Raw genomic sequence first — 15,774 nt, 5'->3', positions numbered from 1 at the left:
ACAAGTTTTCCACCGGTCTGGCCCTCGGCTTTTCAGGCGTGAAATGTTTGGGAAACGGGTGTTCGGCTTACCCACATGGGTTGTTGACATGTCGAAACACGACACCTGTCATGTGAGGGAAAACCCATTTGAGGTAAATAAACTGGTGCGAAACAAGATCACGGCAGCTAAAACAATGTTCTTACTCATCTGTTCACAACTTTATGAGTATTATGGAGCTAGGTGCGCTTACTGAAAAGGGCGCTTGCTCATCTAAATTTGTCTTAAGACGAGACACGGGGCTATAACAATGTGAATCAAGGGTATTCGTTTGACACATGCCGAGTCATCTTTCTACAGAAAGCACTAACGACTATATATAGACTCAACGAGGTTCTCATAGGAAGCAATGCGGCTTCCAAAGCACAGCGGCTTTTCGCTTCCTGGGCCGCCGAACGACCACAAAACGACAAATACAAAGTATATTCCACGAACGACGGAAGTGACTCATATGAGCTGTATTCAAGCCTGCTTTATATAGCTTTGATGTGCGGCCTTATATATTTTGCAACCAAGCCCTCACGCGATGGTACGTTTGTCACAAAAAATCCCATTCGCATCGGTGCGTTCTCGCCACGGGTAGTCAAAAACAAAACGAGACAGCCTTTCCACGGGCCCCTCGGTAAAGGTAGCGACAGCAGTAGCTGTCCTGTACCACCGTCGAAAACACCTACTTAAGAGGGCAACTATCATCACATGACTACTGAGGTCACAATGCCCACAAGGGCCACTTCTAGGATAGCATTCTGATTCGAAGCGAAGAGCGTTGTCGAAGGAGTTTCCGGTTAGACATACTATGCCAAAGGTCACGCGGCTTACCTGCCCCCCCCCCCCCCCCCCATTTAACTACAGCCGATAATCGTTATAACGAAATAATGGATATAACGAAGCAATGCCGATTCCTCTTGGAAGCTCAGTAAACACGGGCTATAACGAAGTAATCACCGGATCCCTCCACTTCGTTATAACGAGGTTCAACTGCATTGCCAAGGCGGATTAAAAAAAAATGTTACAGCTGAGATCTTAAAAGCCTCTTCTCACAAATGGCCGCGCGCACTCAACGGCACGACAGGGGCAAATTCCAGCCGCTCTCAAACGGCCTGACGTGTTCGACAGTTCCGAGACAAAGGGCTCGACAGACACGCAGCAGACAGTTCCATGCGGCGGCCGGCAGCGGTGGGACGGAAGGCCGTGTCGCCGCTGCTCGCGACGCATATATGGACTCGCATGGAGATATAAAACATCGCTGGCTCTGGCAGCTGCCTCCCCCCCACTCTTCCCCCAACGTCGAGAGAAGCCGTAACTCAGGGCGACGCCGAGCCCGGCTGTCATGTACCTGCCGCGCAGAACAACGGAGTGGAAAGGGACGGCTGCATCGGCATCGGAGAGACATCACTTCCTGGAGCGAAGCTCTTGCTTCTGCTGCGCGTCTGCCCCCGCTCTGGCGCATGCCTCTGCAGAAGCGGAGTGAGTGTAGTACGTGCGACGCGCGGGCAGCACGTCAAAACGTTAATTGTGGCTTTTAACTTCCGTTCCTGGCCCGCTCTGGACGACGTGTTCGCGATGCGGCCTGGCAGGTGGAATCTGCCTCGTAAAAGCTACGACGAGCGTCGCCCTGTTGTAGACAGTAGTCGTGCGCGTAAATAAAAGAGAATCAGCGCGCTGGGTGCGCGGAGCTAGGACGGTACGCGGTTACTTCGACGCAGTACACTGTTCTGCCAACCGAGGAAGAGAATGGGAGGGGAACAAGAACGTTTGGTGTAAGGCGTTTGTTCAGCGGAAGTGCGTAGGAAGAAGATTCTGGCGAGACGCAGAGTGGGAGGACACAGGACGAGCGCCTTGGGAAGGATATTTTGCGTGGGGCTATAGTCGGTTACAACTCTAGAAAGAAGTGGCAGATGCGTCTCAAAGGAGGCCCCCTCCAGCCACTGGCGTCGACTGATTTTCGTGACGCCGTGGTTAATTCGATTAACTCGTGGTTATTCCCCTTTCATCTGCCACCCCTGCGATTTCACGTTAGCAGCTCCAAATGGATCAGCCAAGGGGGAGGGAGAGGGGAGGATCGGTCGACGTCATTGACTGGAAGGCCTCCTCTGAAGAGCATTTGCGCTTTGTTCTTGAGTTGACTATAGTTGGCTCATGCATAGTTCTCTCGGTAAATCCTCAGGAAGAAGACAAATAATGGGCTCGACCTGCGCCTCCTTACTGAGACCTCATAGCGCCAGGAACTTCTTTCTGATAACGAACGAATTTGAATGTTCCTGCCAACAATGAGCCAACTAGCCTAGCAATCTGTTGCCTGAGGCGCTCGTGCTGTGTCCTACGTGTACCGCTTAGCTCCAGAATTTTCTCTCTAAACAGGAAACAATCAGAATATTCTTGGCAGGCACCAGCCAACTAGCCCACTACACAACTGTTTTTACTGACACGCTCATCATCCAACGTGTGTACCTCCTCGAGCCAGAATCTTCATCCTGAGCATGAACCGACTTGCCCAACAGCATATGCTTCATCGAGGTGGTAACGGCCGCGGCGGCCGAATTTCGATGAAGGCGAAATTCTAGAGGCCCGTGTACTGTGCGATGTCAGTGCACGTTAAAAAACCCCAGGTGGTCGAAATTTCCGGAGCCTTTCACTACGGCGTCCCTCATAGCCTGAGTCGCTTCCGGACGTTAAACCCCAAAAAACCAAACCAACCATCGAGGTGGTAGCGATTGCAGTGGGGCGTTTCTGCGTCTGAGCCCTCGATACTAATCAGCGTGAGTCCTAGGCCTTCTCATTAAAAAAAAAAAAAGAAAGGTTGCTTGGTTGGTTTATTGGGGTTTAACGTCCCAAAGCGACTGAGGCTATGAGAGACGCCGTAGTGAAGGGCTCCGGAAATTTGGACCACCTGGAGTTCTTTAACGTGCACTGACATCGCACAGCACACGGGCCTCTAGAATTTCGCCTTCAACGAAATTCAGCCGCCGCGGCCGGGATCGAACCCGCGTCTTTCGGGTCAGCAGCCGAGCGCCGTAACCACTGAGCCACCGCGGCGGGGAAAAAGAAAGATCGAGGCCAGCACGCTGAATGATAGAGAGCGCTGCGATTTTAGTTTCTAACCGCCCCGAAAAGTTACCTTATCCGACTATCTGACAAACGTAGGAAAAAGCTCGTCAAAATCGCTCTGCACGCAGGGCTCATGATTGCAACACTTAGTGCGTCCTCGATCCCGCCGTCTACTACACGACCAGCTGACGCGCATTCATCGGTTACTGACTGTTTCTGAGATAGACGACCGCTTCCGACAACGACGACAGCCTTCACAGACTCGTGAGCGGGCGACCCATGTGGATCGCGGCCGTTCTGAAGGCCAGTAACCTCAGTACAAAGCCCGTTGCTATCTAGTACGACCTATATAAATCATCGCTAGCCAGACAGGCGATTTACTGGCTAGGTAAATCTAAACTACACGGAGAACGATGAAAAGGAAGAAAAGCAGGCAGCAGTGAGCCGGATGTTTCTCATTACACGCTATCAGATCGCCCCATGACCGCACATTCAGCCGCGGTATTGCGGTAAATGGCGTCGACCGATTCTGATCACATTGTGGTTAATCGCCTTGTACCAGCTAGAGTGACATCGCAGGGTATGGCAGATGAAAGGGGATTAACGAAGACTCAATAGGATTAACCGTGGCGCCATGCAAATCCGTCGACGCCTTTGGATGGAGGACCTCCCTTGAAGGGCACCTGCCGCTCCGTTCTAGAGTTGCATCGGACTATAGTATCTTCTTCTGGCGCATTCCTCGTTGCGCCTACCTAGGTTTCAACGCGCATTGATTCTCCACTCAAAGTGGGCTGCCCACTATATCACACCCCTGCTTTGGCTACATTACTTTATCACGCACTACATCATCTGAGTGGAATCACATGCCAGTACGTCAAGCACTCACCGACCATTTCCAGCATGTAAGGATGACTTCAGTGCCCACATTTCTTCCTAATGACTTGCATTCCATTCGGTTTTTCGCGCCAAACGAGTGCTCTCTTTTGGTTAATTGTTGTTTGTTAGCTGTTTCGCATTCCCTCCAAAATCTGCCATGTAGATGTACAATTGCTGGAATTTGTCCTATATTCAACGAAGTGAGGAATATAAACCGTATGGACTGCTGCAATAAATGGCTGCATTCCCACTTCGTGTGTTCTGGTTATTGTACCTGTTGTTTCACTCCCCTCAATAAAGCTCGCAGGATCATGAGGGTACATTAAATCAATAAATAAATGATACACACATGAAGCAGAATGGACCGCCGTTGAAAAGCAACAGCAATGTACATTTGCCTTCTGGTTCGGGGTGGCTTCTTCTGAATTATACAGTACATGAAAATATGAAGTTAATTGCCTAATTTAGTTAATTAGTCTTTATTGCAGTGTTACAGTATCATAGAGCGTCAGTTCTGAAACTCTTAGGCTTGCACAGATCACGCCAAAGTATCTTGAACGTGTGTTAACGGAACAGCTAGAGAAGAACTACGCAGTCAAAAAACCTTTCTGCGATCGCGTGTGTGCGCGCAGAGTCGTGAGTACACGACCGACCCTGCCGTCGCCGACCCCCCCCCCCCCCCTCCCCCCCCCCCCCAATGGCCAAACCCCTGTTTTCCAAGAGCACATATCTATTGTCGTTCTCCCGCCCGATTCGATTCAAGAACATTCCCGCCTTTTGGGCGGTTCGGATGATTACAAAAATACGATGCAGCAAAAAGCATTCACAAACGTAAGATTCGCTTGCATAATATTGCCCTGAACAGCATAAAAAAAAAGCGTCAGTTCCAGTGCACACGCATATCCGTTGTTTCCGGAGCTTCCAACAAGGACTACCAGGCAGTTTTGGACTGTGGTAAAGAGCGAACCCCGACGTCGACCGAGGACTTCGCAGTAGCATGCTGTCTCCCACTTCGAACAAGTAAAGACTCGCGCGAATCCCAACATCGACGCAGTTCGCATCTCGGTTCGGTCAGAGTAAGATTTCGGCGTATACAGACTTGCTTCGCTTCTCTTTTTCGTGATGCAGACTGATAAGGAACAAGGTGTTCGACCTGCTACTAACGGCTGGATGAAGGATTTTAGACAAGACAAGGCTTGCCGGTAACATTGCGTGAAAAGCTGCCACGGTGCTAGACGCGACATTGATATTCGCTGTACAGCGCGCGGGGTTTTGGCGCAGCTAGGCTACTCATATTTTCTCAAAATGCAGCAGCATTTAACAAGATCAGCCTTTTGGCGCAGTTTGGGGGAACTGGCGCAGCGATTACATAACGGGAATAGAAAAATCGCTTTCGATCGAACAATGTGACGTCAAACGTTTCGCTTATATGAACCGAATGCTTATACGATATATTAGCGCAAGTCTGTGAACGAAACAGCGTTTCCGTAACGTATGCCGACATCGCATGTGGAATGAAATTTTCATACATACCTGCTTTTACTGTTAGTGCATCCTGCGTAGGTGTAGCGTGTGCGGCAATTTCATAGGTTGTGAGTGACGTCACAGGCGCACGTTCGATTAAACTGATACCGGGATCATTAATTAACTAACGAGACTATAGCCGCTGCTTTCGCACGCAAAGGTTACTATTTCGCTCTTGCCTTCGTTGCAGGTTCGTTTCTACACGGGCATCGTGCCACATACGTGTCCCGCGATGTTCGCTTGATACGTTTTAGTAAACCAGTACATCTGCGTCCTGTTTCACCTAACGGCCGCTACGTAGTTACGGCGCTGCTGTCGACTGCGATGAAACGAAGAAACGAACGATCGGAGCAACCAAAAACCAAGCAAGCAAACAGTTGTCTTGCCTTCATTAAAGTGCGCTAGAGCCAAGCACGGCGGGCGCGGGGACAAACCTGACATTTACGACGCTGGCAAGTGTTCTTGCGCGCGGGTCTGGCTTGCTTAGGGAGCTTGAGAAGTTTCAAACGGATCGCTTGTATCTTGCGCGCGGCGAAATTGCTGAACACGACCTGACATGCTGCCGGAGCGCTGTTCGAGAAAGGTCTTATTTCACGTTGCTATCGTGGGACTGCGAATGAGTTCCTCGGCCTTTAAGAAAACTGCGCGGCCCTACGTATGCGCCTTTTAATTTTTAATAGCAGCGAGTCAGGGATGCGGCAGAACGAAGTACGTCCTAGCGTTTTAAAGTGTTCGAAACAAAAGCTGCGGAGCCCGCTAATAGCGAAGTTCCAAATGAGTACGGTTAAGTTCGAAACGACCACGCCACTACATAGCAGCTTCGCAGGGACGAAGTACTTTGGAGAAGGCTATTGCCTAAGAAAAACAGTCCAGCGGTGACAGTAGAGAAATGAGTAATTTTTAGGTGACCGTTACCGTGCGTATACTGATAATGCTTGTGGTACGCGTGTCCAGGTTGCGCCCGACAGAAGCGATATTGGAGGGAGCATATGCTAGCTGTTCGCTAAAACGCCATATACCATTGGTAACGCTTCGTTCCACTTGAACGTACGCACCGCCGCGGTGGCTCAGTGGTTACGGCGCTCGGCTGCTGTCCCGAAAGACGCGGGTTCGATCCCGGCCGCGGCGACTGAATTTCGATGAAGGCGAAATTCTAGAGGCCCGTGTACTGTGCGATGTCAGTGCACGTTAAAGAACCCCAGGTGGTCGAAATTTCCGGAGCCCTTCACTATGGCGTCCCTCGTAGCCTAAGTTGCTTCGGGACGTTAAACCCCAATAAACCAATAAACCACTTGAACGTACTCCATTTTGAAACTTGTGTGAGACGCGTTGTACGCAGTAGGGCTATAGAATCCGAACGCACTGGCAGAAATAACCCTCGCGCAAAGAAAAAACACAAATATACGAAAGGCACGAATAGCGTCAAAATCGTACTTTCGAACAGTTTCTCCCTAGTTCTTTCCAACTATAGTATATGATCTTGTGTGCGTAATGGTGCTCTTTCTTCCGGACAGGCGAGGCTCGTTACACGGACAGCATCTCGTGTGCGCGTTTATCTTACTGGATGCTTACGCACTTATGCGTGTATAATAGCTCTGTGCTGTTTTACATTATTATTCTTTTTATACTTTACTGTTCATCGTTCAGGTGATGCTCATTTCTCCACTGAGATTTTGAATAGTCAACTCTTGGGTGGTCAGCCTTCTCATATTCAATCCTGCTAGCAGCCGTCGGCGCTTTGATATGGATTTGATCAGTACATGCGCAACTTTTTTTTTTCTTTTTACACATTATAGAACACAAGAAACAAAACCAAAGCTACGCTTACGAGCCAGACATGCACATTAGCTGCTAGCCACACCATTCGTTCCATTTATCATTTGTGCGGTTCACCTTAGCGTTTTCCTCTATCCGCTGCGCTCTATCTACCTGACGGTGGTCCCCACGGCCTGCGGTCACACGCCGTAGAAATGCCGCAGGTGAGAACGGGTTACCCGTCGCCAGCACCTGCGCACGGGGCGCAGGTGATTCTGATCTCGGTCCCTGCTAGGCATGCAGCCCGTTCCGCGTCTTGTACGGCGGGCAGGGGGACAGCGACCTGACACTGCTAGGCTACCACGCCGGCTGTGATAGAAGACCTATAATAATAATAATTGCGCCGAGTTAGCGAATAAATGATGCGTGGTGATGACGAGGAGACCGGAACGCGCGGTTTTGTTGGTACCGCCCTCTTTTGAGAGAAACAGAAAGAAAGGTACACACTTTGGCGGTGCTGCAACAACAGTGCAATGCTCTCGACTCTACTTAGACGCTTAGACCACCTGGTTTTCGTTAAACGCGCACCCAAACCTGATTTAACGAGTGTTTGCGCGCGTCTCTGCCCGCCGCAAAGTGTTCTCTACACCGCTCGGTGTCAGTGTACGCCAGGGATGCGGTAGGCGATTTGCCAATTATAAGTGTGGGGGCTTTTATGTGCACAGCTGCTGCGCAGTCTACCTACGTTTGGTATAACGGTCACAAGCGTTATCGGGCGCACCTAGTTTTCGCCCTGCGGCCGTAGTACGGAATGCTCTCAATCTGAACACACTCTGAAAAACAGACTCAAAGCCCTGTTCCTATTGGTCGCTGACCGTGGTTACGGTCTACAAAGGCCCGTTCCTATTAGTCCTGATCACGGTCAGGGCGTGGTCAGTGACGACCAATAGGAACGGGGCTTTGAGAATGTTTTCAGACTGTCTTCAGATTGAAAGCTTTCCGTAAGTCGGCTCCTGGTGCATCTTCCAGATGCGTGTTATAGAATCTTCAGGGCGAATGTCGCGTGGAAGAATCGGAACCCAAAGTGGTGCAGAATTGGGCGAGGGTGGTCTAGTAAAGTCCCCATCTAGCCTAACCCGTATACTTGGAGGACCGTAATTTTGAACAGAAGTTCTTGCTTTTAGATAGTCACATCACATAACTTAATTTCGCGGACTAACACTTTTTGGCGCGGCAAAAATGCGGCGACACTGACGACCGGGAACGATATCGGCACCAGTATAGTAATGCAATGGTGCGTGTTTGTAAACATCTGCGGCCGGATTTAACTAAGATCTTTGTACTCAAACACATAGTTGGTATACTAGTTAGTACGCGTTCATGATCTTATCGTTTCTTGGGGGCTTCTTGGCCACGAATAAGGTCTCTGTACTTATGAATGGCTCGTCATGGTCCGGCGCCTGGGCTCTGTTGAAGCTTTGCTGGGGCTGTCAACAGTAGCCGGAGAATTGGCGCCAAAATTCAGCAGCCAACTTGTCCGTTATACGCTTGCAGGTTCAGAGATTGTAAGCACTTCCTTCTAGGTCAGCAGTTTTCATTGAACTCCTTTTGCAGCACCCGCTTGCGAAACGAAAATTTTGAAAGATCTCCAGAATGTAAGGACTAGCGTGGCACAGAGCAGTATCAAAGAAAGTTGACGTAAGCTGTGCGGAACGAGAAGATGCCCTGCATGATGATTTACGAGCTCAACGAATGCTGAGCCCTGTGTTGCATCACATGAAGATGAATAAGCTGTCGCTAACAATTTAGGCACAACGGTGTTAGCCGAGGGGAGATCTGCAGCTACATTGATATCCACAGTGCACTCGTACGATATATGAAAAAAAAATTGGTTCATAAAAGATTTCTCCTTTAAAAGTGTGCTTGCTTGTCCAGAATTTCTGGGTATGTATCGAATTCACTTGTCGCCACCTGCTCCCATGTGCACTGTGGAACAAATGCGCGGTGTACCATCATGGCGCCTATGACGTCACAAGCATGTGATCTGTAGTGCACATCAATCAGAAGCCTACCGTACAGCATGTAGTTAGATACCTTAAGTTAGGTTAGAGAGTGCACCAAGGTGTCTTCACGACTGCTCCTCATTGAGCGCGTTCTAGATGACTCAGTTCTTATTCTTGACAGAGACTGTGACACTGTTTCTACTAGCTGTACATCTGCTACAATAATGCGGCAAAACTTGTCAAAGGTCCCAGAACGTACGCACCACACAAAGCCAAGCCCAATTACAAAAAGTATGTAATAAACGCGAAATCTTTAAAGTACCGGGCTTAATTTTCGTTTAATACAAATTACACTAAACGGAAACAAGGCGCATTGTGTCAACTACTCATAGGGCCGTTTTATGCATGAGGGAGTCCTTAGAACAAACCGTGAACACATTCTTCTTTTCCTGGGCATGATCACGGATGAATTTAGCGCAACAAAGGCTGACTCTGCGACGTGCAAATCCAGTTTTTAAGCGAAACACGACAACACCTCAGAGTGGACAACTTCTGCCACGCATATATCTACGGGTCCTCAGCGACCACTTTTAAAGGATCTTTTCTAGTCAACCTCGCACTCTTATCTTCACCACCAGGAAGGCTCTCCGAACTACGCCGACCTGAGACGACAAAACGTGGTCCTTCGTTTGCAGAACCCGGCGGCCGGGGCATCGTCCCAGCGGAGCGCGAAGTGGCTAGCCACCTTGAGAAAACTCGAGCGCCGGTCCCGATAAGGAGGGGACACGAAGTCCGAGGAGGGCGGCAGGGGTGCCGGGCACGTGATAAGAGCCGCGATAGAGGAGTGCCGCCCCGAGATGAGCGGTGCGCCTCGCGAAGTGGGGCGCCGTCGTATTACAGCATTTCGCCACGGCCTCAAACCATAGGGGCGACGAGGAAGTTGGCTTCGTTCGGTCAGTCCAGCGGGACCCGACTCTGCAGCGCCACCCGCCCTGAACACGATATATAGCCTGCGGGCTGCTACCACTGGCAACTCTTATTTCTTTCGGCGGCACTCACTTCTCGGGCTCAGAAATCAGTGCGACAAGCTTGGAGATGTCAGTAGTACGCACGTACAGCTTAGGACCACAAGGTGCTTCATCGGCGCTCTAGGCACCGTCTGTTTAACCCGTGAGACTGAGCACTTGGATGGCACGAATCGTGAGACGTTAATGGATCGCTCTCTGATGCCAAGTTTAGAATGAAGTGCGAGGAATTTTCTTTTTTTTTTCGTTTGCTGCTCGCAGTTACAGGTTCAGTAACGAAGATGGTACTTTAAACGCAGATGGCAATAGCCCCAGAATGTTTAAACCTTGCTCCATCTTATGCACAGCGGGACCCTTTAATTGCAATGGAAGATTACGAATTAAGCTTCGACGAACGATTTTTCACCGCGGCCGACTTCAGCAATCGCTTACGGCTGTCCTTAAACAGTTCTCCGGCCAACTAACAGTCCCTATCCGTAACCCAAGTGAAATGCAAAGACGCCCGTGTGTTGCATGATGTCAGTGCACGTTAAAAAACCCGAGGAGGATGAAATCAGGGACCATAAACTGTGCAAGCTCTCATAGCCCAAATGCTGATTCCACATCTTACTGTACCTTGCCTTCACAAAAGTATTACATAAAAGAACTTCCGTGCTTCAGTGCTGTGAGCATTTCTTTCTATGATGTTGGACCGCATCCTACACTCTACAAAGCTGTGTTAAGGTCTTACGCTTCTGTTATCTATTTAACCATCTTCTCCGTCTCGTGGTGATGAAAGAATGATACACACGGAAACAGCAGATAGTTAAGCGGTCCCCTGATATCCCTATGGGTAAGAAATAACGAATGACTATCACTAAATGCGGTTGCATAGCTGTAGTCGGATACAAATGAACCCAGCAGTGAATCCCCGCTCACACTGAGGACCGCCACACAGAATTCCTCCGCGACAAAAAGTAGTCCACTGTTAAATCTTTTCTTGTTACCTGACAAAGAAACTGATCCCAAGACAAAATTATAAGCTCAAGAATTTCGATGCTTTTCGCTTGTTTGATATAGCCAAACTTTAAAAAGCAGACTTCATTTACTGTTATGATTTGTCAGCGGAGTAATACAGGCGCCGCAGACCATGACCGATTGTTACCAACTGCTGTTTATTTAGTGCCCTCTCCCTCCGAACTTCAAATCCGCAGGCAGGTCAAAGCCTGAGCGCTCTTTGCTTGGCAATGTCTATTATACCGGGAGTTGAAATTCTCGCTAAGTTCACGCAAGACAGATGTTAGTCCAGGCGAAACTGCACCCAATTCACGCTTCGCAAAGTCTTAAGTAGTTTGTTTAGTAAATCTTCATTAGTTCCACTAGACCACGGTTAGCCGTGCTAGATGTTCGTTCACACACATCGCTGTGCGTGTGACTGCGCTCGTATGGTTGGGTACATCCCATGCGAGGCGGCACCGTGCATTTAAGCGCAGCGTTGTATAAATTCTCGCTGCAGATTACACCAGAACCTGATTACACCCGTGTGTTACTGTACTTAATGCACTACGCACAGCATGTGTGTGTACCTACAACGCTCGCTAGTGCCGTGGCGTTTGTTTTCCCTGACGTTCACATTGCATAGAAGGCAAATTCCGCTGGAATTTTATCATCTTTTCGACGTTACACGGTAGCACGAAACATATCAGAAAACCGTGCCCAATTTTATTCGGCTTGTTATTATTGCTGATTAATGAATTTCGACAGAAATCTTGTGTTCTGGTCATTACAGAAAGATGGGGAAACAAATTATTGAAATAAACATCGGCCGGAGCAAGGAAGACAACCAAAACTTTTGCATCAAGTATACAAGTGGTCAGTGGAAGTCTATTTATTAATCAAGGCCTACACTAAAGCAAAACTTAAGAACAGCGGTCGGCGGTGAAGGCCTCCAAGGCACTGCTCCGCTTCTTGCGAACTTCTCGCCTACATGATAGGCTGCGACTTCAACGGACGCTGACTTCTCATATTGACTTCAATTTTCTGCTACTCTCTTTTCTCATTTTTTTTATCCCCTCACCCCTTTCCCTGCGTGTAGGCTAGCAAACCGATTATTCTTCCGGTTAACCTCCCTGCCTTTCTTCTTCTACCTCCTCCTCCTATCAGCAGCGAATTGATGCGACTTCGCACCGCCACTATCTCGCTAGACCGCAATAAACCAGGCCCTGCAGTACCAAGCCGAACGTCACGTTTTCTCTCGTTCAAGGCCGCCGCTAAGCCGCAACCGAAGACCGGGAAACTCGCCTTTTCTCACACGCGACCCAGTACAACGGGGGGTGCTCGCTTGTCTCGGCCAAAGGAACGACCTGTACAACAAGGACCAGGAGGCAACAGCAACCGTCTTCCCAGGCGGTTAATGAGCGCTGCGTGGTGCAATAGGTGCCGAAGACGAGGTTGGCTTCGCAGCTGCGGGATTCAGAGCAGCGACGCGCAAGAAAGGCTTGCGAAATCGTTCCAGGCCAAGGCCTGAGCCGACGGACGCGAGCGGCGGCGAATCGCCGGGACCATTGTCATCGCAGAGCTGTTTCCAAGGCCCTCGCACATACGTGTTGACCATCGGCGGTGCGGAAATACCCGGCTCGCCCGGTAGCCGACAACTCGCTCTCGGTTAGAGCTGTTTCTTTTCAATGCGACTAAATAAAGCGCTTCTCTACAACGTGTCCTTGGTGCATGTTGGTCGGGATTTCGTCGTAACTAGTATTGCGAGCTGTCAAAGCAAGTCAGTTCGGGGAAGATACGCTGCTACGCAAGCGAGGCTGACCACCGAGATACGATAAACAGGAAACGATTTGTTTATGATCAGCTCTCACACGTCGCCAACCAAAACTTCTTTAATTTGAAATCGAACGCTTCGCAGCCGGCTCGGCTTCTTCACGGGTGACAGGGGGTTGTGGCTAGCGCCTTGAAATATACATACATGGTGGGACAACAAGAGGGGTCGAAGACAAATCAGAGCTAAAACCCAACCAGACAGGCAATGCTGTTGAAATGTTTAGTTTTCAGGAAACCGTTTGAGCAGGACGAACGGTCAGAGATTGCAGTAACTGAGGATTAGCTCCGTCGATTAACTTGCAAACGGGTGTCAAGTGTGTGGCGGCTGCTGTTGCGGCGAAATAAACAAGACGAATGTCGCGGTAGTAAACTTCAACCAATGACAGAAAAGTGCGAGAGGTTGACGTGTTTGCTGTAAAACTACTGCATAACGGAGAAATACATGCACGCTGCATGAGCGTAGAACGCCTGGCGTGTTTGTTTTGCATATCTAGCCGGTCAAACGAAGAGTTGCTCGTTCAGGGATGCAAAACGCCTGGACGATCGGTCCTCCAAAACAAGCAGATAGCAAGTTGCAACTGATGGATTTGCCCCTGATCCTGGTTTTAGCGCAGTATGCGCGATTAGGGCAGAAATAATTGACACCACTACTGCATTTTTTTTTTCTGAAAACAAACTTTACTAACGCAGCGATTCGTTGACTGGTATGTACAGTTTCTTTTTCTTTGTATTGGATAACTATTTACAGGGCAACATGTACAAGAAGAGAATGCTATATACACAGTATTTACAGCTTAGAGTCGGAGCTTCGAACGTCTCCTGTGGCACGAGCAGGAAGAATTTTTGGACCAGTCCTGTACACACGCGCCTAATACATGCTAAGCTCTCGCGACGGGCGCTGCGTAGTACTTACAAAGAGAGGGGCGAACCCGATCACATCGCTGCTTCTGGACGACGACGGAAGGGGGCCAGCGATGGCGCGCAGAGAGCACAACGCCCTTAATCCGTTCTGATCCCGCGCATTTCGTTCACAGTCACGTTTTGAGCAAAAACCTGACCGTCGGCGGTGGCGAGTCCACAGCAACAACAGACGACGGCCGTCATCACTTTGAGCAAGCAAGCAACCACACAACAGGCACTGGCGGGGCGCGTCGGAGAGAGCGTCACCGGATGTGCCGCTGCTGCGGAGGACTCTGCTGCTGGTGCAGCTGATGTTGCCAGAGGCCCAGGTTGAGCACGCCGAGGTTGGGCAGCTGCATGAGCTTCTCGAGCCCCACGGTGGTGATCTTTGTGCAGCCGTAGAGGTCGATGCACCGCAGCTGCTTCAGGTGGTCCGCGATCAAGCTGAGCCCCTTGTCAGTGACGCGGCCGCACTGTCCCAAGTGCAGCGTCTGCAGGTCGCCCAAGGAGCGTGCGACGCGCCCGATACCGTCGTCGCTGACAGGACACGCGTTCAGGCTGAGGCTGCGTAGCTGGAAGAGGCCCTGGGACGCGTGCAAGAGGCCCTGGTCGCCCACCTTGTCGCAGAAGCTGACGTCCAGCGCGCTGATTCGCGATCCGCCTTCGGCGAGGTACGCAAGCCCCAGGTCAGATATGTTGTCGCAGGAGCGTAGGTTGAGCTCCCGTAGGCGCACCATGCGAGCGGCGTGCTTCAGGCCGGAGTCCGTGACGCTTGCGCAGAAGCTCAGGTTCAGGCTCCTCAGGTCGACCAGACCTAGGCTGATGAACCTCAGGGCGTCGTCGGTGAGCTTCTGACAGTCTTGCAGGCAGAGCGACTCTAGCCTCAGGGTGCCGATAGCGGCATCGGGTGTCATGCCGGCCAAGTGGCTGATGCCGGGATCCGAGACGCCGCGACAGCTCCTCAGGTTGAGACAGCGCAGGTTATGCAGCCCCCAGGCGATGAGCAGCAGGCCCGTGTTGGTGACGTTCGAGCAGCCGCCCAGGTCGAGTCGCTCGAGGCCCTTGAGGTGCTGCGCGATGCGCCCCAGGCTGTTGTCGGTGATCTGCTTGCACATGCTAAGGTTGAGCTCGCTGAGCGAGTGCACGTCCTGGACGAAGGCGTGGCTCAGCCAGGCGTCGGTCAGGTTGAAGCAGCCGATCATGTTGAGCGCCTCCAGGTTGGGCACCCCCTGGATCACGTCACGCAGCGAGCGCCGCAGGCTGAGCACCTGAACGCGCCGGATGCCGCGCCGCACCAGGCTGGGGAACAAAGACGGGTTGGCGCGTCGCAGGTGGAGCTTCGCCTCGACGCCACGCCACACGGACTTGTGGTAGGCCGCCTCACGCCACGCGGAGCACACTTGGGACACGCGACCCTTGTCCCGAACGTCCAGGTAGCTGAAGATGAGCGCCAGGATCTCAGGGTAGAGCCGCGAGATGTGCGGCGGGCCGTGCAAGCCCGTCTCCATGGGCGAGCACGAATCTGTGTCGGCCGCCGCCGCTCCTACTTGCCGCGTCCGCCCGCTCGCCGAGTTCGTCTGCTGGCGGCGGCGCCAGCTCGCAGGGATGCACGCCAGGCGCCTCCTTCCCGACACGCCCCGCGAGTCACGAGGCGGCCACCACGTGACCCGCGCGTTGGCCCGCTCGTTGGGCGCCGTTCTGGCGCGCTTTTTCACTTGCTGGCGCGGAAAAAAGCGCGGCACCGCGTCGGCGGCGGACCTCGCTGGCAAATCGAAACAGCTGAAGCCGTATCCGGA

The 15,774-nt window shown here is 51.2% G+C and overlaps 1 protein-coding gene across 1 annotated transcript; it reads right to left on the bottom strand.

Moving 5' to 3' along the window:
- Positions 1–13,715: 13,715 nt before the first annotated feature.
- On the bottom strand, positions 13,716–15,573 carry Ppa (F-box and leucine rich repeat protein partner of paired). The gene has a single exon (XM_089570522.1). The coding sequence runs from the start codon at positions 15,484–15,486 to the stop codon at positions 14,242–14,244; it is 1,245 nt and encodes a 414-aa protein (XP_089426648.1). The 5' UTR covers positions 15,487–15,573; the 3' UTR covers positions 13,716–14,241.
- Positions 15,574–15,774: the final 201 nt, after the last annotated feature.

Source organism: Amblyomma mixtum, chromosome 2 (genome assembly GCF_055824585.1).
Source record: "Amblyomma mixtum isolate Tamu chromosome 2, ASM5582458v1, whole genome shotgun sequence".
NCBI lineage: Eukaryota > Metazoa > Arthropoda > Arachnida > Ixodida > Ixodidae > Amblyomma > Amblyomma mixtum.
The sequence above is the reverse complement of the archived record's forward strand: the minus strand, read 5'-3'. Positions and strand labels throughout refer to the sequence as shown.

Bases quoted from the DNA above. Each gene is read 5' to 3' on its own strand.
- Ppa (XM_089570522.1), bottom strand. From the start codon at position 15,486: ATGGAGACGGGCTTGCACGGCCCGCCGCACATCTCGCGGCTCTACCCT.